The sequence below is a fragment of the Delphinapterus leucas genome, chromosome 19 (genome assembly GCF_059928025.1).
Source record: "Delphinapterus leucas isolate spDelLeu-1000000601 "Yukka" chromosome 19, BTC_Dleu_Yukka2, whole genome shotgun sequence".
Taxonomy (NCBI): domain Eukaryota; kingdom Metazoa; phylum Chordata; class Mammalia; order Artiodactyla; family Monodontidae; genus Delphinapterus; species Delphinapterus leucas.
The window spans coordinates 68,243,665-68,268,377 of NC_143147.1; the positions used below are offsets into that span (position 1 = coordinate 68,243,665).

At 39.8% G+C, this 24,713-nt stretch overlaps 1 protein-coding gene across 5 annotated transcripts in view; it reads left to right on the forward strand.

Moving 5' to 3' along the window:
- ABCA5 (ATP binding cassette subfamily A member 5) overlaps window positions 1-8,378 on the forward strand; it is a 67,025-nt gene extending 58,647 nt beyond the window's left edge. For all 5 annotated transcript variants that reach the window (XM_022589781.2, XM_089901707.1, XM_089901708.1 and 2 more), the window contains 5 exons: window positions 675-794; window positions 1,894-2,043; window positions 2,418-2,497; window positions 3,788-3,843; window positions 4,366-8,378. In XM_022589781.2, the coding sequence (XP_022445489.1) occupies window positions 675-794; window positions 1,894-2,043; window positions 2,418-2,497; window positions 3,788-3,843; window positions 4,366-4,473 (514 nt within the window). In that variant the 3' untranslated portion in view covers window positions 4,474-8,378. The remainder of the gene's footprint in view (window positions 1-674; window positions 795-1,893; window positions 2,044-2,417; window positions 2,498-3,787; window positions 3,844-4,365) is intronic.
- The last annotated feature ends 16,335 nt before the right edge of the window (window positions 8,379-24,713 follow it).

Consider the following 24,713-nt stretch of genomic DNA (forward strand, 5'->3'; position numbering starts at 1 on the left):
ATCGTCACGGGTGGTTTTGTGTTAGTTACATACATGTATCGATTAAAAATCCTGCACAAAAGGAGAAATCATAATTAAAAATTTCTCGAGATCCCCTTAAACTTTTTAAACCTGATCATATTTTTCATCAGCTGTTAACAGTATATTATGTGTGCCAGGACAAAAATGAGAGTACTGTTGTCTGAATAGTTTTTTAAAGGCTTTTTTTCCTGTATAAAGTAACATATGTAAGTAAACATCTCATAACAGTATTGTCCTAAATGTCCATTGGAACTCTCTTTCTAGGCACTCATCATTGTTTGAGCAACTCTTTGAGCCTAGGTTTCCATGTCTATAAAATGTGAGGTTTGGTTCAGACGCATGTTAAGTTTTCCCTATGATTCTGTGGCTGTTTTTGTTATAACATAAAAAGCCATCGGTTTCTGTAATCGGTTGGTTAGCATACTTTTAACCCATAGAAACGCTTGAAATCGTGAACTTTCTTTCCATTTGACAAGCTTTCAAAAATAAGGTAAAATGAGTTGGGATAGAAGAATCACAGTTGGGCAGAATATACTAATTATAGCAATGATATTTGATAAGTTAACCAAATAGTTGGATTTTTAAAACTCAGGTATTTTCATGAACTTTCAGGTGCCACCTTCCCTTCTTTTCATTTTATTTGTATTTTGTAGGAGAGCGATTAGAGCTGCGTTTAAGAACAAAACGCGGGCAGCTATCCTGGCCACTCATTGCATGGAGGAGGTGGAGGCTGTCTGTGACCGAGTGGCTATCCTGGTGTCTGGGCAGCTAAGGTGGCTGTTTGCCGCGGAGGGGGGAGAGGGGCGCAGGGCGGAGCACGCGTCTGGATTTGGAACGCCGTCATTTCAGAAACTTATAATAATACACATTAGCTTAAATGTTAAAAAACGCTCCCTTGTTTTATCAGCTTTCTGTAGAATCACTTGGAAATATGTTACTTTTTTCCAAAAATTGACCAGCCACTCTGCGTTTGGAATTGGCTTAATTATTCAACAACTGAGAGTGTTATTTTCAGGCATGATATTTGCTATTTTTAAAAATTGGTAGGCATTGTATGGGATTGTAACCCAGCGTATAAAATAAATATACGAGTTCATACTCATATAGGTAAGCGATGGAGTAAGTAAATAAATGTGGGAATAGAGACACATCTCTTTGCAGAAAGATGCCAGATTGTGTAGTACCTCCCAAGTATCGCCTGGACTTAAAGCCAGTCTGTATTCTAAAGTATGGGAAGGGGTGGATAGTAACTTTACGGCAGAGAAATGGGACAAATACCACCCTAAGCAGGCAGGGCCATGTGGTCATCACATGCCCCCTGGGACGTGATGAGAAAGTACTTCAGCTCTGTGCTCTTTGCTCCAAAAACCCACACCCCAGTCTAATCATGAGAAAAACATCAGACTACCCCAAATTGAGGGACATCCTACAAAAACAGTTCTCAAAACTGTCCAAGTCATGACCAAGACCAAGAAGGATAGAATAAGAAAGTGTCCCCGAGCAGTGGAGACTGAGGAGGTGTGGCCACACAGCACAGTGGGATCCTGGGTGGACTCTGGGGCAGAAGGAGGACATTAGTGGAGAAACCGGTGAAGTCCAAGTAAAGGCAGTAAACTCAGTAATAATATACCAGCGTTGGTTTCTTAATTTTGACAAATGTGTCACGGTAATACAAGATGACAGTATTAGGGAAACTGAAGTTGGGGGAGGGGTATATGAAAACTCTGTATTATCTCTTATATTTTCACCTTTTATATAAATTGACAAGTATTCCAATGTGGGAATTTTATTTAAATCATTCTTAAGTGAGAAATTATCTTTAAAACTGTCAGGTTATCTTATATCTGTACTTCCTTTTAAAAATTACTACAGATGTATTGGGACAGTCCAACATCTAAAGAGTAAATTTGGAAAAGGATACTTTTTGGAAATCAAATTAAAGGACTGGATAGAAAACCTAGAAGTAGACCGTCTTCAAAGAGAAATTCAGCATATTTTCCCAAATGCAAGCCGTCAGGAAAGGTAAAGATTTAAAAAATTTAGTTACATTTCTTTGTACAGCAATAATCATAAAAATTGGTTATTGTATTAAGGATTAATGAAAAAATGTAGTATAACCAATATTGGACTGTAGTTTGATGAATGGAGTTTTATGAAGCTGACTCATTTTTAATGTTAGATCTTTCAACATGTAATAGTATTTAAAGTTTTTAAAGTTCTTATCCAGGAGTAATGAGAGAGTTATTTTATTGTGCATGGAAATATTTTAAGATTTCAAATAATTTTTGTCTAAATAAGTATCAAAATAAGTTATTGGAGTTTTATTTTGAACTTTCAAAGCTTCAGAATGCGTAGTAGTTATTTTGAATTTACCTGTATTTTATCTTTGCTTTCAGTTTTTCTTCTATTTTGGCTTTTAAAATTCCTAAGGAAGATGTTCAGTCCCTTTCACAATCTTTTTCTAAGCTGGAAGAAGGTAAGTAATATTTGAAAAACATTGTGAGGTAGCTTTCGAATTATTAAAGAATTCTATTAAAAAGTTTAGAAGTTGGGACTCAAGTTTACTGTAGAAACTATGGTAAGTAAGAAGATGACCTTTTACTAATTTAATCTAAGCTGTAGGTAAATACTCGCACGCTAGGGATTTTGTAGATTAACTGTATTGTAGTGTAAACCTTTCACTCTGGACATCACCGCGGTTTTTCACGTTGCATCTCTCTGAGAAAGTTCATCTTAATTAGCCCTCACCAGTTCAGTCCAGAAGTGGGAGCACTGAATTTCGTGAATCCTTACTTCGTATTAGACCAGAGAGGTAGCAATGGTAGCAAGACACCAGTGGCAGGCAGAGAAGGGAGAGGAAAATTCATAGTGCAAGAGGGTAGGCATTCCTAAATCTAAACTTTAAAGAAGTTTATTGGATCTTGGCATTTAAAAAATAAATGTTAGTTGGGATAAAGATACCTCACCAGCAGAGAGAGGCAGTCTCCTGGGTGGGGCACGTATTCATGTACAGGTTATTTTACGGCATTTGTAAACTACGAAACTTCCTGGTGCTTTCTTTTTAAAAGAAAAAAAAAAGTGTTACTTCATTAAATATACTTTTTTTGGTTTATTGGCTGCGCCTCACGGCTTGTGGGATCTTAGTTCCCCGACCAGGGATTGAACCCGTGCCCTCCACAGTGAGAGCACAGAGTCCTAACCACTGGACCACCAGGGAAGTCCCTCCTAGTGTTTTCTTTATGATTAAAGAGAACATTTGAAGTAATTAGGGAGAATTAAAGGAATGAATAGAAAACCAGAAATTTGATATTGGGCCAGAATGCAAACGGACCTAAAATAAGTACAGAAAAGCATGTGGACACATGACCCATGATATCCAGAACCTAGTGTAAGAAGTCCAGAGTGGACTGTACTGGGACTGGGGGATGGGAGAGACAGAGCAGGAGCAGAAGAAACGTGAAAACAGGAGGAATGAGGGGGAAGAGGAAAGGAGGGGAAAGAGGGGCTGCTTGGAAAAGGAGAGTAAGGCAAGTCCGTCCCGTGAAATATGTTGCGCTTAGGGCCGTAGAGAATTGAGCGTCTGGGAGAGAAAGGAAGCAGATAGAGGAAAGTGACCTGTATTGGCAGCTTTAAATCGAAATGAGTTGATTATAGAGATTAAAAAAACAACAACAACAAAAACCAGATTGTTAGCCACTCAGTAGTTATTGCCATTTTATTACTTGAAAATATTAATAAGTGAAATATTATTTTTGTATTTTAACAGCTAAACGTACTTTTGCCATTGAAGAATACAGCTTTTCTCAAGCGACATTGGAACAGGTACTATAAAGTTAAATTTCAAAAGTTCTTCTGTAGAAGAAAGTGTCCAGTATCTAATTGTTTTAGGTATATATTGGACAGGGAAGGAGATTGTGAGCCAGAGACCAATCGCTATAGAATATTCCTAAACTTTGTAAATAACAACTTGAGCTCCTCCATCTGCTTATTTTGAATAGCTCAGTATTTTTTCTTCAGTGTGAAGAAAATGAGTCATGATGGGTGGTATTTCATATTAGCACATCTGAAATTACATTGCTTAAATATTTATAAATATTTTTATGATGCTACTTTAATATGTTAATCAAAAAATAAATAATCTATTAATCCTCTAAAGTAACATTCATCTTTTTGTGGGATTAGTGGAGATTATTCTGTTTAAATAATATTAATGGCAGTATATCTCTTGATACTTGAATGGTTAATGTAATTAGGTATTGCCTTATGCTATTGCTGATTTAGTTAAAATTTTTGTAAGATAATTGCACAGCAGAATATTGTATTCATTAATTTATTTTCATTTAGGTTTTTATAGAACTCACTAAAGAACAAGAGGAAGAAGACAACACTTGTGGTACTTCGAACAGCACACTTTGGTGGGAAAGAACACAGGAAGACAGAGTAGTATTTTGAATTTGTGTTGCTCAGTTGGCTTACTGCATTTCTTTCTGTTTCACTTTATTTTAACTTTGGTTTAAACGTTTATTGCTTGAACGGTAATTGGAGAACCATGAAAGCACGTGGGATTTTCCTGACTTCGTTAATTGAAATGCTGTTGGTTGTGTGTTTTGCTTTTCTTCAAATAAAACTTGTGTATAATGCATTGAAACTGCACGTTTGTATCTGAAGTATACTGCACTGTAGTCTGTATGTGAAGTTGAATATGTACTTTTTCACTTTTCAGAAACAGTGCTTGTGATTTTATGATTTGAAGAAATAGTGATAGAATCATCTTATTTTGAACAGTTATCTTTTAAGTTTATACCATCTTGTTACATAAGTACGTAATACCCCAATCTAAATAAAAAACGAATACATAAGTAACACATAGAACAGAGGCATAAAGCAAAAGTTTGCTTCTCCTTTTTAATTTCTAAAAGAAACTGAATGGAAGTTGGCGTCCTAAAAACCTGAACACTGGACAGTCTCAGTGCACGTAGAGGTCTGCAGGAAGTGACATTCACTGGGTGGCACTCATCAGCCAGAATAACTGAACCGAGACCTCGTTCTGTTAGGTGATTTTAGACATAAGTAACTCAGGTGCAGTGCTCTCGTTACAGTTCTTTTGCTTACGGTAAAATTCAGAGGTGTTTCCATTATTGTGGAAGACTATGTGTAGAATCTTATTATGTAATAGTCTGATTCTTTTGACTGTTTGTGGCTAGAATGACAGACGTCTATAGAGCTACAAGAATTAAGCCATACCTCCACCCCTCGTGGAAGATAGAAATTTTTTTGTCATCTTCCTTCCAAAGGACACGTTTTCTTTTATTTTAGAAATAAACTGTATTATTTGAATATCTCTCTCCTTTATAGAGTTTTAACTGCATCACCGTGTAGATTTATTTAGTTACTCATCTCAGATTCACTTTGGAATGTGGTGGAATGTAAATAAGCTTTTGGGCCTTAAATTAAGGATAAGTAAACTATACATAATTCTCTTTAATAAGAAGCCAGAATTTCACTCCCTGACAGAGTTGAAGTAAGATTATGGTTAAGACAGTCTTAGAAATATTTCCTTGTAGAGCCCACGTGTGGACTATAGATATAATATAATATAAATCCTACTAGTGGACATTATATTTCAACCAGATGAGTGAAAGTTATTAACTTTGTGAAAACAAATATATTAAGGGTGTGTTTATTGCTTTACGAAGAGTCTTAAAGCACAGCAGCCACAGCAGAAGGATTTGGTGCTGAGCTCCTTTAAAGATCCAGACCCTTTAATGAAGCTATTAACTAACGTAGGTGAAACTCAAGTTTTCGCCGTCCCGTGTAATAAGACAGCTGTGCTTTTAGGCTCTAGCAGCTGAAGTACAATAGTGTACCTTTCTCAGCCTCAGTACGAGGTACATGACTGACACCTTCCTCTGTTGCTTTGGCCACATTGCTAACAGTGCAGGTACGTTACGTGCCGTCGCAGAGGTCTGTCTTCTAACTAATCTAAATGAGCTGTTTTACACAGCCTCTGGTTGGATTCCACAGCCTGCAGCGGAGTTACCTCCCCTCGTAGGATTCAGTGGCCTAGTGCGTTTAATCTTCTATTATCAGGGCACTTGCCTCAGGATACCTACCTTTTGGTTCTTCACCTGAGAATCTCGCTTTTCCATCTTTAGTAAAAGTTGTAACTTTTAAACTACAGTACTACACGATGAAGACAAGTAGGAAACCTTGGAAAGAAAATCTTTACCTTTGTAGATAAATTAGTAAATAGCACATTGTATTTTCTAAGCAAGTCATTGCTAACCAGTGCCGTAAAGAGATATCTTTTAGTGTCTAATATTCATGTAAATACCCAGGTTTTCTTTTTTTGGGGGGGGGTGTTTTTGTAGCTCTGCTGACCAATCATAATCACGTTTCCTATCTATTAAGTTCATTCAGTTACTTCACTATTAATGTGCTCTTGTAAGCATTTTTTTTTAAAAAGGACTTTTTTAAAAGTTTTTACATACTTAGAGTGAATATATTTTGGTCATGAATTAAATTATTTTAATTTAATTAAAATTAAAATGTAGGAGTGTTCTGTTCCCATTTTTTCACAGTAAGAGAATTTTTTCTATTCAGAAGTATAATTTAACTACTACTTAGGAAAACAAGGGTAAATGGGGTGGGAAGAAAAGGACACAGCAGGTCAAATATGAAATTTATCTTTATTGACAGTGTACAGTTCAAAATGTCTTTAATTATAATCTCAAAACGTTTTTTCTGTACCAATACAAATAAATATAAATACATATATTAGGAAAAATTAGAAAAAGCCACATCACCTGCCTTATATTTTCCACCCACAATCAAATCTTAAAAGTGAACACCCGGACTTCACAGAGCGACTATGGTTCGTGACTAATAATGCAAACATCTGTCTGCAGCGTTAGGAACGAGGCCTGAAAAACACAATGATGAGCGTCCTTTACATTTCTCTTTGTGAGCTCTTAATCTTTCTTCCAGTTTGTTCTCAGTAAAAGGCCGTGGGTTTTCTTTAAAGCCTTTTTTTTCCTTTAAATTGGCCCAAACTATCTAAAACCAATATTTTTATCATTAAAATGTTCTTAGAGTAATTTTATTCAACAGACATCTTAGTGATCAAGTTTCAAGCAATGGGTTCTTTGGATAGAACAATAAGTATCCACTTTGGCCATGTAAGATCTTACAGTCTAGTAGGAAGAGGTTAGATACTTATGTACTTTAATATAATATGACAGATGCTTTGCTAGTGGTAGTAACACTATTTTATTGGGGCACAATTCTATTTAGGGGAAGTGTTGTCGTGCTTTTATTGTTCTGTTGGTCACACAACATTTTCTTCTAAATGTGCTCTGAATTTGAGGAAAAATCATGCTGTATTTTTATGTAACATAAATACACATTAATTTTTTTTTAATAGAAATGCTTACCCCTCATGTATTTTTAATATTCCTAACATTGATTTTTCATTTTCTTTCCTGAAAGAACATGTTACATAAAATGAAAGAATCTATTCTCAGGTGAATAATTTTTATATCAGCTATTCTTATAAGGTAAAAGTTTACTTATTTTTCATTCATAATGTGTTATATGTAAGTAATTATGCTGCCATTTAAGAAAAATAAATATGATTATGTTATTAGTAATAAGCTTTAAGAACTGAAAACTTAAGACAACCCTTCATTTTGTATGAAATGGATTCTTTGTTATTTAGTGTCGATAAATGAATAATGAGTGTCTCATATTAAAAATGAAGAAAAAACCTGGCACTAGAATTGTTAGTAATTTATTTTTAGTATCTGTGGGGTTTTTACAAGAATGTTCAAGGGGGAACATTGACAGTTACTTGTGTTTTAATTCATATTCATATTTTAATCTTAAACTAGATATTCTTTAGATCTTTTTATCTCAAATCTATTTTGTGAAAATATAAAGCAATCATTTTTACTTACATTTTATTACATTTAACAAATTAAATTATTCCCAAATATTTAATACATATTTATCATTTTCCTTAGAATGTTTGAATAAATTGATTCTCTTAACACTTAGGTACGATTTTAAATTTAATGAACCAATTTTTCTCAAGTACCTAAAGCAGCTCTTGCAAATCTAATTCATCAGATAAAGCATATTAATAATTTTAAGCACCTTAAAAATAGCATACTCAAAACTACACGATTAGAAAGCTTGCTACCACACTTGCATAAATACAGAATTCCAAAAAAAATCAGTAATTTAAAGTAATTTTTTTTAATTGGAATATAATTGCTTTACAATGTTGTGTTAGTTTCTGCTGTACAACCATATGAATCAGCTATATGTATACATATATCCCCTCCCTCTGGGACCTCCCTCCCCCCTCCCCCCTTCCCACCCATCTAGGTCATCACAGAGCACCGAGCTGAGCCCCCTGTGCTCTACAGCAGGTTCCCACTAGCTATCTGTTTCACACATGGTAGTGTATATATGTCAATCCCAATCTCCCAATTCATCCCATGTCTACACACAGACCTTCCCAGGGTCACAACCGTTGCCAATAAAAGGGCCATCTCAGGTCACCGAAGTTCACCTCTTGATAACTTGAGACTAAGAGGTGGGTGATGCTGGTGAGGTTGCCCAGGTAAAGACTGGAACTGCTCAAGGGCGTAATTACAGTAAATGCTAACATAAGCATAAAACCCGCATCTACCCTCAAAGAGTAAGCTGGCAACTGTTCAGGTGACTGCTTTTTTATGAGCTTCTAGCTGTGACTTAACAGTTTCAGGTTTTTGCAACCCAGTGCTTTTTCCTAAGACAAGGTATCACTTAAGTTTTATTGTCAGGTTGCATCTAAATTCGTGGTAATAGGATTTTCCAAGTTCTGTGTTGTAACTATAGTGTAACCTTCTTAGTTGAAGACTGGCTAAATGAATCCCTCACTTGGGTTGCAATTTTATTTCCCTTTTATTTGTAATTCTTCTATGTCTCATTAACCACAATACTGTAGTCATTTTATTAACAGTGTGATATCATTATTGTTCTGCATCACATTATCTAATTCTTATTGTAGGAAAAGATATTGAATGCTAATTCTCTTGTTTATGTATTGGCTCGTAATTTCTTTGGCCACATTATACTGTTGACATTATTAAGTAATTATTATGTAATTGATACTTGTTTTCCGTTGGCTGCATCCAAACACGTCAAAAGTATGTGAAATCAAGTCCGTGACTGGGACTTGTTCTCAGAAGTGTTCTCGGTCCAGCTTTATAAATTGATAAACCCTTAATTCTAATGTCAACTATATTCCTTAATTTTTAAAGGCATTTTTGCTTTAATTTTTTTTTGTTTATAAATTTATTTATTTTTGGCTGTGTTGGGTCTCCGTTGCTGTGCACAGGCTTTCTGTAGTTGCGGCGAGCAGGGGCTACTCTTCGTTGCGGTGCGCGGGCTTCTCATTGCGGTGGCTTCTCTTGTTGCAGAGCACGGGCTCTAGGTGCGCGGGCTTCAGTAGTCGTGACACGTGGGCTCAGTAGTTGTGGCTCCCGGGCTCTAGAGTGCAGGCTCAGTAGTTGTGGCGCACGGGCTTAGTTGCTCCGCGGCATGTGGGATCTTCCCAGACCAGGGCTCAAACCTGTGTCCCCTGCATTGGCAGGCAGATTCTTAACCACTGCGCCACCACGGAAGTCCCTGCTTTAACTTTTAATGAATAGACAATATACACAACATGATTCAAAATTTAAAAGTAAAGATTAAAAACTAAAAAAGTAAGTCATCCTTGCTCTTCTGCTCTTTAAGGAAAGAATAAATCTTCCTACAAACTAAAAAATGGAAGTTCTGATCTTCAAATATATGCAAGTCTAGCTTCTGTTTGGCTGGTTAGAGAAATACAACTTTAAAAGGGTGGTTGTAACCACTAAGTATGCATGCTTCAGAATTTACCTTCCCCAAACCAAGGCATTAGGTAGTCCTTGAGAACTGTGACGGTGTCCAAAATCTTTAAGGTTTAAATGAAGATTGCTTTTCGTGTATCATTCGTGTATTCACAAATATTTTATTGCATGCCTCTTTTGAATCAGCACTTACAAACACTGGGGATACGTAGCTGAAATAAAAAATCTCTGCCCTCGCTGAACTTTCAGTATAACAGAATGAGACAAACTACTAAAAAATATGTATGTGTATAATGCATTAGACGCTGAGAAAAGAAGATAAGGAATGTTGGAGTGGAGTGGATGTTGCAGGTGAGTGACGGTAACATCACACTGAGACGGCGGGCTGGGGAGTGAGCAGTGTAGACAGAGGGACAGCAAGTGCCAAGGCTCCGAGGCACAGTGTGTGGCTTGTTTGAGAGCAACAGGACTTGTGAGGCTTGAGTGGACCGATCAAGCTGGGGGCACTAGTAAAAGGTGGGCTCAGAGAGAGACCCCAGGGGCTGTGATGGACATTGTGTGGACTTCGTGTGCGACCAGAAGCCATGGGAGGGCTTTGAGTAGAGGAGAGACACCATCTGATACATTTGAACAGGAGCAACTTAGCTGCTGTGTTGAACGTAAAAGGGATGCAGTGGTGGGGAGGGGAAGGGGGAGAAAGAAAGACCTGGTAGGAGGCAACTGCATCTGATCAGGCAAGAGGTTAAGATGAGTTGAATCAGGACGTGGTGAGAAATGGTTGGATTCTCAACGTTTTGAAGGTAGAGCTAGGATGGCGCGGTGGGAAAGAGAGTCACCGGCCCCAAGTTTTCTTTTGTCTGAGCTACTGGAAGGGTGGAATGGTCCTCAGTTATTATCTCTTTGACCTCATCTTCTATTAACGTCAGATGGGATGAAGAGCATGAAAGTTCAGGTTTAAGGATGTGGGGGAAAGATTGGGAATAAGTTTTAAAGTTTGAGATGCTCGTTAGACGTCTGAGTGGAGAGGTCCAGTAGGTAAAGGAAATGAACATCTGAAGCAGTGTTGGTTCCGGCACCGGCTCCTAAGCTGAGAATCACAGTGGCGTAAAAAGTGCAGAATGTCTTGGCAGTAGTAAAATGGATAACGTTCAGGTACGACGCCGGAAGTCAAGGATCCCATCCAGAGAAAGGCAATTCTGAGAACACATTTGAGACCCAGTGTTCTCATGTCTGCAATGTTCTGGGCTTTCTGTCTGCAGTCCCTGAATTTATGATCAGAATAGACACACTTGGGAGTTGGCATAACCTGCTTTGTCAGATGTCCCCTCAGGAGAAAATATCCCTCTTTGAGAACACCGATTTAATGCATAGATTTGAGTTGAAAATAGATTCATTTACCCAAAGGTTTCCGTGGAAAAGTTATCTTTAACACATTTCTGTGGTTTTTGCACACACAGGTAATGTTCCACATTCTGCTCGAGGGCGGTGGCTTCCTGGTTCTGGTCCACTCGGATTGAGGTAGAAGACACATCTTTTAAATTCTGATTTTTAAAATACAGATGTTGTATCAGAGTTCGATAGAATCCGTCTGCAGACTTATTCTGAAGGTCTTTGTGTACATATTGGAAGGCTTCTCTTAGTGCTGTTTTGAGTTCATCTTGGATTATCTTTTGGTTATGTTGTGACCTATCTTCTTCTTACATGTCAAGTTATTTTTCTGCTCCCCTTAAGCCATTTCTTAATGAGGTTCCCAATTGGGGACTGTTCGTTTTGGGGGCGGGGATCACTATCTACAGGCCTTCATTATGAGTATTAGAAATGTGTGTCCGAGATAAACATAACTGTCTATACAGAGCCACGCGTCTGTGTATCTTTGCTTACGTCTTGAAGTTCAAGGTAAGAATCTTAAATAATCCTACTGGCTCTATCTGACTTACAGTCATTTAAATCAACACATATACTGTTACTGCAAGATGCAAGCCCCAGGATCTTGTCTTGGGCTTCCTGGATATTCTCGTGCAGTAGGAGATACAAGGCCTATCCAGCAGACTACTGAGCAAATAAAATTGAGGACTGAATTGTATTAAAAAGCCACTGCAAGTTTCTCGGTCATTTTAGTGTAATTGAAAGTCAAAAGAAATTAGAATAACAGCTTACAGTTTAAATTCAAAGCTGGAGGAGAATGAATCTCACACTGGAAATGTGGCAATGCCAGGGAGTTTTTTTATTCAAAAACGTTTTATCTCAGACTTCATAATTAAGGTCCAGTCTCCCCGCGACCACCACCGCAGAGATGGTTAGACGCACAGTTTCCAATCCTGCCAGGTGTGAAAGCAACACACTGCAGGCTGCAAGTGCCTCGTGAAGAAACGGCAAAATGGGAAGCCTCTGGCCACCAGATGGCAGCAGAGGGCTGTGCTGCAGGGGCCCCGTCCCCATCCAGAAAGGGGTGGATGGAGGCAGCGCAAGCCGTGGCCCAAGAAGAGCCCAAGCTGGAGCCAGCAAGTCAGCCGGGGAAGCCGGAGCCTAAACTCCACGGAGGAGAAGGGTCATCCTTGTGCTAGTTCATTTGGGAAATAGGAGACAGCAAGGTTCAGAATGTCAGAACAAAGAACACGTGATGAGCGAGCCAGAGAAGTCCCCGCAGGACAGCCAGAGGTTAGAAAGGACCAGAGCTGTGTGCAGCAAGAGCTTGAGACTGGGTTTTAAACCATCAGTGTTAAATCTCTCCTTTGGTCCCTTTAAGGAGCCACAAAAAGTAAACCTTTCAGGGACTCTCGAAAAGACAGGCAAGGAATCCTCTGTTATATCTCATCCCGAAAGTCGATGTTATTGGCAACCGGCATGATGGGGAGATGGATGGGCAGAGACGGGAACACAGAACCTCCAGGAAACAGGTTCTCCGGGGGCCACTGGCAATAAAGATATAATCACAGTCTGAGTTTTACTGCTCCCCCTGATAGTAAAACTAGTGATACCCACACATGTGAGAAAACTCAGTTTATCTTCTTCCCGTATAAATGAGGACTTAAGAATGTCCATGATAATGTTCAGGCGGGAGAAAGCATCAAGATGAGTCAAAAGTGTCATTTTATTGGATTCTCAAGTCTGAGAACCACGGCCGTTGACTATCGCATTTAATCCTTACATCAACCCCGAGAAAGAAGGATGTTTATTTTCACCTTCCACTTGACAGCTGGAAACTCTGAGGCCAGAGAAGTTAAGTGATTTACCCAGTGACACTGAGTTCCTAATTGGCTGAGCTGGGATTTGAACCCAGGCAGTGTGACATCAGGGCTTACTTTCTCCATCCCTTCCTGCCATAAAGTGACACTTAGCCCTGTCATGGCATCTGGCTTCTGTCTTGCGATACTTGCAGAATACTGAATTCACTAGTGGGAGCCCCATGCGTGACAGGCAGACCTCTCAGGGGTGTTCACGCACTCCCACACACGGGGGGGGGGTGCACGTTGCCGAAGGTGGCCAGTGGTGGCTGAAGTCCCACCATTTGTCTTGTCGTCCTGCCAAGTCAGCTGAAGGTAATCAGCCAGCAGTGGTCGGTTGTGAATGCACAGTAAAACGAGAATTTTCAGGCTTGAATGTATCCAAATTGCCTGCTTCGAGAAGATCCTGATTCAAGCGAAACCAGAGGGGTCTGGACAAAAGTTGTGAAAGGCCTGAAGAAGGAAACCGTTCTCTGGAGTTTTTAGCAACTTCCCCCGGGAGGCTCCTGAAAATTAATTCTACCTGACTTAGATGCCGTTCGCTCACTTCAATAAGCCACATTTGTGAAGAATCCATAATTGGAAGATTCTTTTACCGTGGTAAAGAAGTCTTACATCACCCTGAGGTGTCTGAGTGACTGGGGTATAGTGAACAGCCCCTAGGCTGGACTGAAATTCAGTCACAAGCTTTGTAGTGGGTCAGTCTGTTAATGATTAAATTCATTTTCTTTTGTTCTTAAATTCCTACATTGGGCCAGACACTAGCTTAGGAGCTAGGGAAACGGAGGCTAACGATACAGAGTCTTGACTTTACAGGGCTTAGAGTGTTTTGGGGAGTTACACAGAAGTAACCGGTGTATTCCTTATCCATTTTTGCATAACAAATCATCCCCAAATGTAGCATCTTAAAACAATGTACATTAATCAACTCACAGTTTCTCTAGGTCAGAAATCTGAGCATAGCTTAGCTGTGTGCTTTTAAAATTAATGAGCAAAGGGAGAAAAAAAGGCAATTTGGAGGAAGCGGAGACTATAGAAGGAAATACGAACTACGAAAGGTACAATTAATACAGCACCGTGAAAAGAAACAGGATATTATAAAAGAGTCAGAGGGTGAGACTACATCAGGAACAATCGGCTTTATCCCAGGAATTCAACTTCCGAGAATCGTGAGAATTGCTAGAAAACAGAAATCGCAAAACTGTCAATCTACGCAGATTAACGTTTGGTTTAGAAAATTCCCAAGTTTTCCAATCAGAATAAACAAGAGAGCTCCGCAGAGCTCAAAACTAACGTGCAAAATGAACCCTGCTCCTCCAGGCCAGCAACAATTAATTAGAAAATGTTAAAAAAAAAAAAAGATCCTATCACGTTTGTAACGGAAACTCTGTGCTACGCAGAAACGCATCTTGCAAAAGGCACGGAAGACTTTGAGGGCAAAACATGTGACTTTTCTTGAAAGACGTAAAAGTGACCCAAATACACGAGTTTCATCACGTTGCGGGGAGGGCGGGATTCACGGTGATACAGAAGTGAATTCTCTTAAACGTCAGCTGTGAGGGCCAACAGCCGCTAGGGTCGGGGGGAGGTCACGGGGAGGACGTGACCTCTGGTTGACCCGCGAGCCGCCCCGCCCCTCCCCCACCCTGGAGGGTGCCTTCTGTCCGCGGGCCCCACCCGGCGGGACTCCCAAGGGTGCGGCCCTGCGAGCGAACAGAACGCGTGGTGTGTCGTTGAGGCCGTGAGGACGCGACTGAGGCCCCTGCCCAGGCCTGGAAGACTCTGGCAGCGGAGGCCCCGCCCCTTGCCCCTTCCCCGCCCCGCGCGTACCTGCCCCGCGCTCTGGTGATTCTCGAATATTCCAGACCCTCGACCAGCAAAAGGTTACGACTTCCCCCCAGAGGCTCAGCGGCTGGCTGGCACGTTTCAGCAATCAAGTGCTTTCGGCTGAGATTGGGCCTCTGACTCGGGGGAGGACGGACGGGCCGATCGTCTCTGGACGTTTCCGTGAAGCCAAGACGGAGGGTGCTGAGCTGCCCCTCCCCCGGGGGCTTGGGTTTGCAGGGGAGACGGTAGGTGCACCTGCCGGGAGCAAAGGGTCAGACCTCGGGCCCAGGACCCAGAGGGAGGAAGAAGGCTAAGGAGACGATTGAGAAAAGAGAGCTGGGAAAGGGGGCCTCCTGCACGGTTGGTGGGGATGCAGACGGGTGCAGCCGCTGTGGACACCAGCGTGGAGGCCCTTAGAAACTAAAGACGGAGCCGCCATGTGATCATGCAGTGCCACTCCCGGGCGTACCTCTGGAGAAGACTCTAATTCGTAAAGATGCACGCACCCCAGTGTTCATGGCGAGCGGTCCTGTTCGCAGTAGGCAAGACGTGGAAGCCACCTAAGTGTCCATCGACAGAGGACTGGATCAAGAAGGTGTGCATACATGCGGCGGAATACTGCTCAGCCGTAAAGAAAAATGAAATATTGCCATTTGCAGCAACATGGGTGGACCTAGAGAATATATACTTAGTGCAGTAGGTCAGAGAAAGACAAATGTTATATGATGTCACCTACATGTGGAATCTAAAAATTAACACAAATGAATCTATATACAAAACAGAAACAGACTCACAGGCGTAGAAAACAAACTTATGATTACCGAAGGGAGAAGGCGGGGGGAGAGGGATAAATTAGGAGTATGAGCTGTTGGTTTGTTTGTTTGGATGAGTGGTTTGTGGGCTCTTAGTTCCCCAACCAGGATGGAACCCAGGCCCTCGGCAGTGAAAGTACCAAGTCCCAGCCACTGGGCCGCCAGGGAACTCCCAGCAGTACGGGATTAACAGATACACATTACTATTTGTAAACTAGATAAGCAACAAGAATTTACTGTAGAGCACAGGGAACTATATTCAATATCTTGTAATAACCTATAATGGAAAAGAATCAGAAAAATATATATATATAAAATGGAATCACTTTGCTGTACATCTGAAACTGACACAATATTGTAAATCAACTATACTTCAACTAAAAAAAGAAATATAAAAAAATTAGATATCTGAGACATGTACCGAGGGGGGCTGGGTTAACGTCACGTAGCATGGTCATGCGTAAATCCAGGTTTGGAGAATGTAAGCATTGTGACCTGTAGCAGTGCTGCACCATCATCAATGCACAGAGGCCTGGAACAGGAAAGGTTGGCTCCTGTTATAAACGTGGAACAGAGGCCTGTGGACTTTTTGTCACCTGTCCAAGGTACATAGCCGGAGAGCGACAGCTTGGAATGTAGGCCTCAGACTCCTAAACCTGTAACCGCTTCACTGCACCATATTGGAGATTACAATCCTTAAAGTTACAGAAGTAGAAAAATTATCCTTTCAGTTTAGTTACTAAGAAAGTGTGTGTGTATTATGATATCGTTTTAGTTGTTTTTTCCACCCGTTAAAATAAATGTTGTCAATAATGTATGGGGTTGGAGCTAGGTTAAATATTTGGTGTTTTCCTGTTCATGGACTTTTACTTCAAGCAATGAGTGGGAAAACAAGAAGAGAAATGTGACTCACAACAGGGAGGCAGTGCAATTAAAGTCAAAGAAAACATTTATTTCCATATTCTTTTTTTTTTTTTTTTGCGGTACGCGGGCCTCTCACTGTTGTGGCCCCTCCCATTGCGGAGCACAGGCTCCGGACGCGCAGGCTCAGCGGCCATGGCTCACGGGCCCAGCCGCTCCGCGGTATGTGGGATCCTCCCGGACCGGGGCACGAACTCGCGTCCCCTGCATCGGCAGGCGGACTCTCAACCACTGAGCCGCCAGGGAAGCCCTATCTCCATATTCTTAATGAAAATGGTGATCACCTGAATAGTCTCTGAGTGCTTCACCCTCTCTCCTTCACTTTCATGAGTGGTTATTAACTTGTGTACACATCCCAAGAAATGTATAGATTACAGTTAAAATCGTGTAAGCAGATTTTCAGGGTTGATAAACAGGGGTTATTTAAATTCTGAGAACGTCCAGCATTTGTAGCTAAAAAAAAAAATATTCTGCCCATCTAGTCTAAACTCTTAAGCTACTTAAATGAATGTTAGATATCGTTTTCATTAGCATAGTTTTCACAGTGGTAGTTAAGCGTGAGTGGGTTTGGAGTCCAGACACTGCTCTGGACTCACATATTGGCTCTGCCTCTATTTGAGCATCTGCAAATTACTTCGACTTTCAGTCTTGCATTTCGAACCTGTGAACTGTGTACAAATATAGTACCAGCTTCACAGCTTTGCTTTGAGGGTAAATAAAATAATTCATTTTAAACCCTTAGCATACCTTCTAGCACATAGGAATCAGCCAGTACCAAGAACCACTTCACTGAAGTGCAGTGAAGTCTTCGGTAAAGTTTTCTCGTGTAAATTACTGTGATTTCTGCGATCCTCACTTTCTTTCTCTGTTCAACGTCCTTTCCTTTGAATCTGCTCGCTCTCGTCTTGGCTGTTGACTTTTTAATCATTCAAAGTTAATATAGACTTACTCAGAACTGGGGGTTTTGTTTCTCCCTTTTTGAATCTGATCACTTTTTTGCATATGCCAGAAAGGTAGAGTAATAAACAAATACCACGTGACACACACTTAGGGACCAATCCACAGCTGCATCCTTCCTGTGGCACAATTGGACTAGAAGAAAGACCTGGGAAGAAAACAACTTACCAAGTAAAGAATGTGTTTGGCAGGCTTGTTACACACAGACCATGGCCTGTTTTCAGAAGCCAAACTGAATGAAAACAGCTTTAAAAGAGGCAAGCATTTGTGAAAAAGTCCTTGAAGGATTCTTAACTGTTCTTCTGGACAAAAAGAAACCAGTGAATCAAAGGTGCTTCTCAGGTCCTCACTCCTATTTTCCTGACAGTAAGTCAAACTTGTTGCTTTTACCTTTTACCCTGTATAAGGTAATTAAGGCACAAAGGACATAGCCAGTGCCAAGCGTCTTGACTGACATTGTTAAATTGTCATATTGTTCTGATACTTCTAAATTATTCTGTATTTTATATTGTAGACCTAATGAGTGACTTAATTCTTTAAACTCAGTAAAATCGTATTTTAGCATGATAGTAAAATGGAAGATAGACTCAGAAGTGTGTGTAAATATAATTAACATTGTTGAGTGTCAGATTTACACTTCTCAGGTTGGCCGTCTGAGAATTTGCGGAGTTTAACTTCTTGGGAATGTGTGTGCGTTAGGACAAGTTGCTTCTCCCTGTGGGTTCTTTTTCATGAAGATGGGGGTTTTTCCTTAGACACTTTCTCACGTTAGAATTTAGAGATGATTTTGGTATTTGGTAGCTTTAGCTTTTTATCAAAAAAAAAAAGGAAATCCAGCAAGTTCTCTAAACATTGTAATTTGCTTATAACATCAACATTTATTCAAATGCGTTTAAGTCACCAGAGCTGTGATACCAAATGATCATCTCCGGAATTTTAAATTGAAAACACAGAAGGATTCCCTGTTACCCATCATGATTCTACACGTATCATATACTCCAATCATACTAGCTAACCAATGTTTCTGGTTTTCATCTGTATGTATCTGACATACTTACTTCTTAAAGGGAGACCCATGAGTTTAAAGAGGAGAAATGAGTTCTTTGGGATTCTAAGAATGACTGTAAAGTGATTCAGCTTTCCTTTACTCAGTGGTTTCCTAGATGTCATCAAATAAGCACGCAAGAGCGACCCTTTCGAAGTGCAGACTGCTGCTTGTGGGCAAATCTCTGACGGACAGAAAACTGGAGATGGTTTTACTTCTGTTACAACTTTTTTTAAAAAAAACGAAGTCAAGGGCAAAGTCTGTTTTGGATTCTAAACATTACTAACATCTTATTCTCTGTTTTACTTTATTTATTTCTTTAAAAATTTTTACTGGAGTATAGCTGCTTTACGATGTTGTGTTAGTTATTTACTCTAGGTTGTTGTAATGTGAAGATGTGGCAGAAAACTTTACTTTTGAGACAAGAAACACCATAGCCCTCATCTAGCTCATAACCAAAGCCTGGAGAGAAAGGCCCACAGGCAGGATATTTTACATTCATTAATATTTTATACTCTTTAAAAACTAGTGAATGTGTGTTACTGTAATGTCAAATAAGGCATTCAACGAGGGCATCCGGGAGTATGTTTTCAAAGTGTTCAGAAGCTATTTTTGGTAACTGGATTTATTTGTTTTTTTTTATTTTTTTGCTCTTTTTCTTGCCTGCTTGTTGCTGTGTGATATTTACTGTCTCTTCTCTTGATGAACAGGACAAAATGATTTAAAAAGAGAGGCACGTGTGTCAACAAACTCAGGCCCTTCTGTCTAAGAATTTTCTTTAAAAATGGAGAATGAAAAAAGAGAGCTTATTGGTATGGTTCACAATATATATTTTACCATATTTAGTGAATGAGAATCCATCATTTCATAGTATGCCGTTTTTATTGCTTTTTGACGTTCACGCATTCTATGGGCTAGTTGATTTGGGACTGTAAACATAATATTTTGCAAATGTTGCAGAATAGGGTAATATTTATGTCAAAAGGTAAAATTAACTAATGGGCTCATATGTCAGTTCCTGAAAAACAAAGTAAGTAACATTTTATTGAATAGAGCTAGCCATTCTCCAAATAAGTAATCCACTTGAATCTGTGGAGTGATTCAGACTTACCCTGGGCAAACTTCAGTAGTAGGAAAAAAAGAAATTTTAAAAAGCCAGGCAAAATGAAATAGATTTTAATGGTTGAATCATAGCACTCTACTGGGGACATTTTGATAAGATTCTGTTAATTGGTAGGGCTGGGGGAAACAAATTATGAGCAACAGTAGAGAACTTTGGGGGGATTTGTTTTGAAGACTATACTTTTACAAACATAAGAGTGGTTTCAGGATCCAGATCACTGATTGTCAGCATCTTTGTGCTCTCTTTAGTTTCTAGTATAAGGACGTGCACATCAGCACAAAGAGGTTTGCTGTATGTTCCCATGAGGTCTATCTGGGGCCACCTTGGCCACAAAGAGGCTGTGTTCTGTTGAAAAAGAGCCAATAACATTTCTTTTTTCTATTAAAAAAATTTTTTTTATTTAAAAAAAATTTTTTTTAATTTTATACTGAAGTATAGTTGATTTACAATGTTGTGTCAGTTTCAGGTGTACAGCAAAGTGATTCATATCTTTGTAGACATATATTTATTCTTTTTCAAATTCTTTTCCCATTTAGGTTGCCAATAACATTTGGATGGGAGCTAGCAGAGTTCACGCCATCCTTAGCTCCTAAAGCAATTCACTTCTAATATTTTAGTGGCTGTGTTGATAAAGGGTACACTTACAGGGATCACCCAACGTAACCTTTAAAAAAACTTATTAATAATGTTTAAAATCTCAAAATGCAGAAATGCTAGTCCAATGAACTCACATCCTATCCTGTTCACCCACCTGCTAACATCCTGCCATGTTGGCTTCCTCTCCCCATCTCCCCTCAACTCCCCTCTTAAAATATATGACACTGGACTGCTAAAGCCTTCAGCTGGCATCTACGAAAATTAAGGGCATATTCTCCTTCATGACCGCTAGTACACTTTATAAAGTTAGCAATAATTGCATAGCATCATCGAATTCCGTGTCCAAATTCAGTTTCCTAAAATTGCCCCCAAACGTCTCTTAAAGTTGGTTTGTTCAAGCGAGGCACCAACCAGACCAAAACTGTTCTCTTGTTGAATACCCACGTTCTGTATTTACCTGATCGCTTCTGCATTCTGTGATTTAACTCATTCCTTTCCCATCTACGTTTCTTTTTTATTTATTTTTTATTAAAGCAATTTTTTTAAATTGAAGTGTAGTTGATTTACAACCACCTACATTTCTTGCAAACAGAATTTAGATCAAAAAATTGGATTTTGACTTCAGGTTAAACCCTTTGGACAAGAATATCTCCTATGGGATGCTATGTAATTATATTACATCAATATGAGGGCATACAATCAGCAGTGGTTCTACTATTAGGGGAGCTGTATTTCTAGATTAAGATCAATAGACATTTTTGATATTATCTCAAAGTTGTATGTTTTTTGAAATGGTGTTTTCTTTAAAGGATAGATAGTAACTGGGAAAGGAAGGAAGTTGGAGGGTGAAATGACACCATGCTCAGTGACAATACTTTCTGTCTTAAAATGTGTTTGACTGTTTCTCACTGTTCTGGACCACATGATAACTTGGCTCATTTTTCTTCTTTCATGTGCTGGAGGAGTGGACCACAGTGCTGCTTCTGGGGCTCTCTTTGTGCTTCTTTTCGGCACTCTTCAAAGCTACTCATTTTCATGAACAGCCTCTTCAAGTCCTGGGACGTGCGGATAAGTTTAATGACTTTGATCTGGTGGTGGTGGCCTACACGGAGGCTAATGGATAAGATGGCTTTGGCTTCCTTTATGAAAGGAGTGTTGTTCAGTGACCCGCAGTTTCACTATCATGCAACGTATTTGTGTTTAAATTGAAGTTTGTTTTGCAAATTGAGTTTATTTACCCAGCCTGTGGGTTAGTGGTTTTCAACTGGCTACAGGATCCTCATTTCATATGCGGTGGAGGGGTTGCTGTGGACCTACAAGTAAGGGCACCTCTCCAAGGGAAATAGATTTAACGGGGGGCTTTTTAAAGAGCATCCACACCTTCCACCTTCTCGTCCTGGAAATCTGTGGTGTTGTGAGTCATTATCATTGTGCGTATGTTGCATGCTCCAAAAAGTAAGGTTGGAGCAGGAAAACAAGGTTGGACCCTATGCTAGATGACTGCACACTTTACCCCGGCCACTTTGCCCCGTTCTTTTTTTCTTCATTGCAGCTTCTGGAACCCTGACTTATGCACGCCTCGCTTACCCACGCTGGGCACGGGCTCTCCTGCCCAGTGTGGATTCTGCCCGGACCTGGCGCTCCGTGCATTCTCCGTGTGGTCCCCAGCAAGCCATCTGTGCTTCCAGCCCCGAGTCTCAGGGCTCATCGGACTCTCTCCTTTCCTTATAGAAACACCCAATGCCAGCTACCAGGCCAGCCCGGCCTGGTCACAGCGCCTCTTTCACTGTCTCGGTCTGTATCCTTCTAACTCTTGCTGTTCTGACCTTGACAGGATTTGTATAACCTCTAGAGAAAAATCAGTGAAATTTGCATTGGCCTCATAAAAGTTTCACGGCCTTTTACTCTATGTTGGGAAGGCTGAGTAGTTTTGAAAGATGCAGCCGCCCTATGAAAATGAGTATCTGTTTCTTCTTCACGTAGACATCATCCTGCCTGGGATTTAAACACTGTGCTAAAAGGAATAAAAGTGTTAGGACATAAAACATGCAAATATAAAAAAGTATTAAAAAGGAGGCCATAAATTGGACTTCGTAAATTATTAGCGGACTTATTAACCACCTGTTGGGCGGATTACTTCTGCAGATTGTAAACTCATTCATTATAAATGTTGTGTGAGCTTAATTCTTAAGGTAGTGTCCTTGACTCCAAAAACTCTCTGTGGGTTCTAACTTTACTTCTGATTTTTGTACTCTGGTTCTTTGCATGCCATTTATTCCTACTGGCATACTATTTTCACATGAGACAAATCAGTTTCTAATCTTGGCAGGGAAAAACCCCACCAAATTCTCAAGTATTTTTATTGGTTATTTAAAATACTTTTTCTTTCTAATTTTAAAATTATTTTAATTACCAAAGTAATAGCCAGCCTAAAAAAGTTAAGCAATATAAACTTGTATGAAGCAAACAATGAGAGCTTTTGCCCTCATCCTAGCCACCATTTCCTTCCCTATAAATTTGTGTGTATCTTTTCTGGATAGTATGCACACAAGCATACACATGGTCACATATATAGACACTATACACATAGGCACACTAACTCAGTTTTTATTTACTTAAATGGGGATTACGATTACGCTAAAAAATATGTTGCCAGTTGGTTTATTAAAAACAATACAGTTGACCCTTGAACAACAGGGGGTGTAGGGGAGCCCACCCTCCAGGAAGTCGAAAATCCAAGCAATTTATAGTCAGCCCCCTGTATCTGTGTTTCCTCAGCATCTGAGGTTCCTCCACCCACCGTTCTGCCTCCTCAGATTCAACCGATTCCTGGGTAGTGTAGTAATGCAGTTACTTTTGAAAAAAATGCACATATAAGGGGACCCGTGCAGTTGAAACCTCCACTGTTGAGGGTCAATGGTGTATCATTCACATCTTCTCACGTATTCACACTGAACTTAAAACAATAGGAAAGACTTTCAGCCCTTAACTTAGAGGCACCTCTTTGGGATAGTATATAACACCAATAATTTTATGGGAACCCTAAGCGATTGCAACTTGGTTTTGTGTCCTCTAGTAATAAGTTTATATGATTAATTATATTTTTTTACACATGGCAGGAAGAACAATCGTTGGGACTCCTGATGAAGAAACCATGGACATAGTACTCGCAAAAAACCACTCTGAAATGGTGGGAATCGTGTTTAATGATACTCATATTGGCTGAAGTTTAGCTGGGGACATAGAATCCCAGTTATGAGAGAACACTTTGAATACTCAGGTAACTACATGAGAATTGATTCCAGTCTTTTTTGCTACTTCATCGAATCCCCTGTTGGGAATGACTGATAGAAAAATTAATAAAATCAAGAAAGGAAGTAATATACTTTTTGCTCCTGAACTTACTGGTAAGTTTTTGTTACAGAATGAGTCTCACTACTGTGGCAACCATTTAATAATATTCTTCTTTCTTCCAGGTTTGCAGAGCGCTTTAGAAATGCTCTAGATTGTGTAACCATGGATTTGGAGCAGACATTTAGATGTTTCACTTCAGAGCCAAAGTTAGTGTTTTAATTCCATTAATTGATTCCAGTGCATAATGATGGGAATGTTTTTCTTCCTCTTTAAAGAACATTGTTGGGCTATGCGTGATGAAATTTTTTGTTCCTTGACAACATACTGGCAAAGAGGGTTTGTGGCTTTTCAAACCACAATTAATGCTGCAATTATAGAAGTAACTGCCTATTTTAAATCTTCTGTATCCTTTCCCTCACTTGTAGTCTCTCCCTCCTCTTCCACCCTCTACCCCTACACTCTTAGGAGATGATGCTTTGCCTCTCATTCTCAGAGGAAATAGAACCTGTAGGATGGGAACACTCCCCAACTTCCCAACACAAACCCTGACAAACTATGGCCGTACTCCTCTCTACACCCACCCTTTTCCTCAGTTCAAAGGCTGGAAACATTATCCCTTCAACACTATCAGGAAAGTTGCACAACGGATTTTCCCTTCTGTGTCATCTTTCTTCAACTTCCCCCTTTCAACTAGATACTTCTCTTCAGTATTTAAAATGATCAGTTTCTTCCCTTATTACCAAAACCTTCTCTCATCCATGTTTCCTCCTCAAGCAAATACTCTCCTTTCCTGTAACGTCTCCACCTCTTGGAAGGATTGCCTTCACTTAAGGCTCGACTCAACTCATTATAATTTCTATTCCCACCACACCACCAAAATGAATTTTTCTGAGGCCAGTAACAACTCTCATGTCAATCAACAATTTTCCTTCCTTGTCTTACCTGATCTTTTAA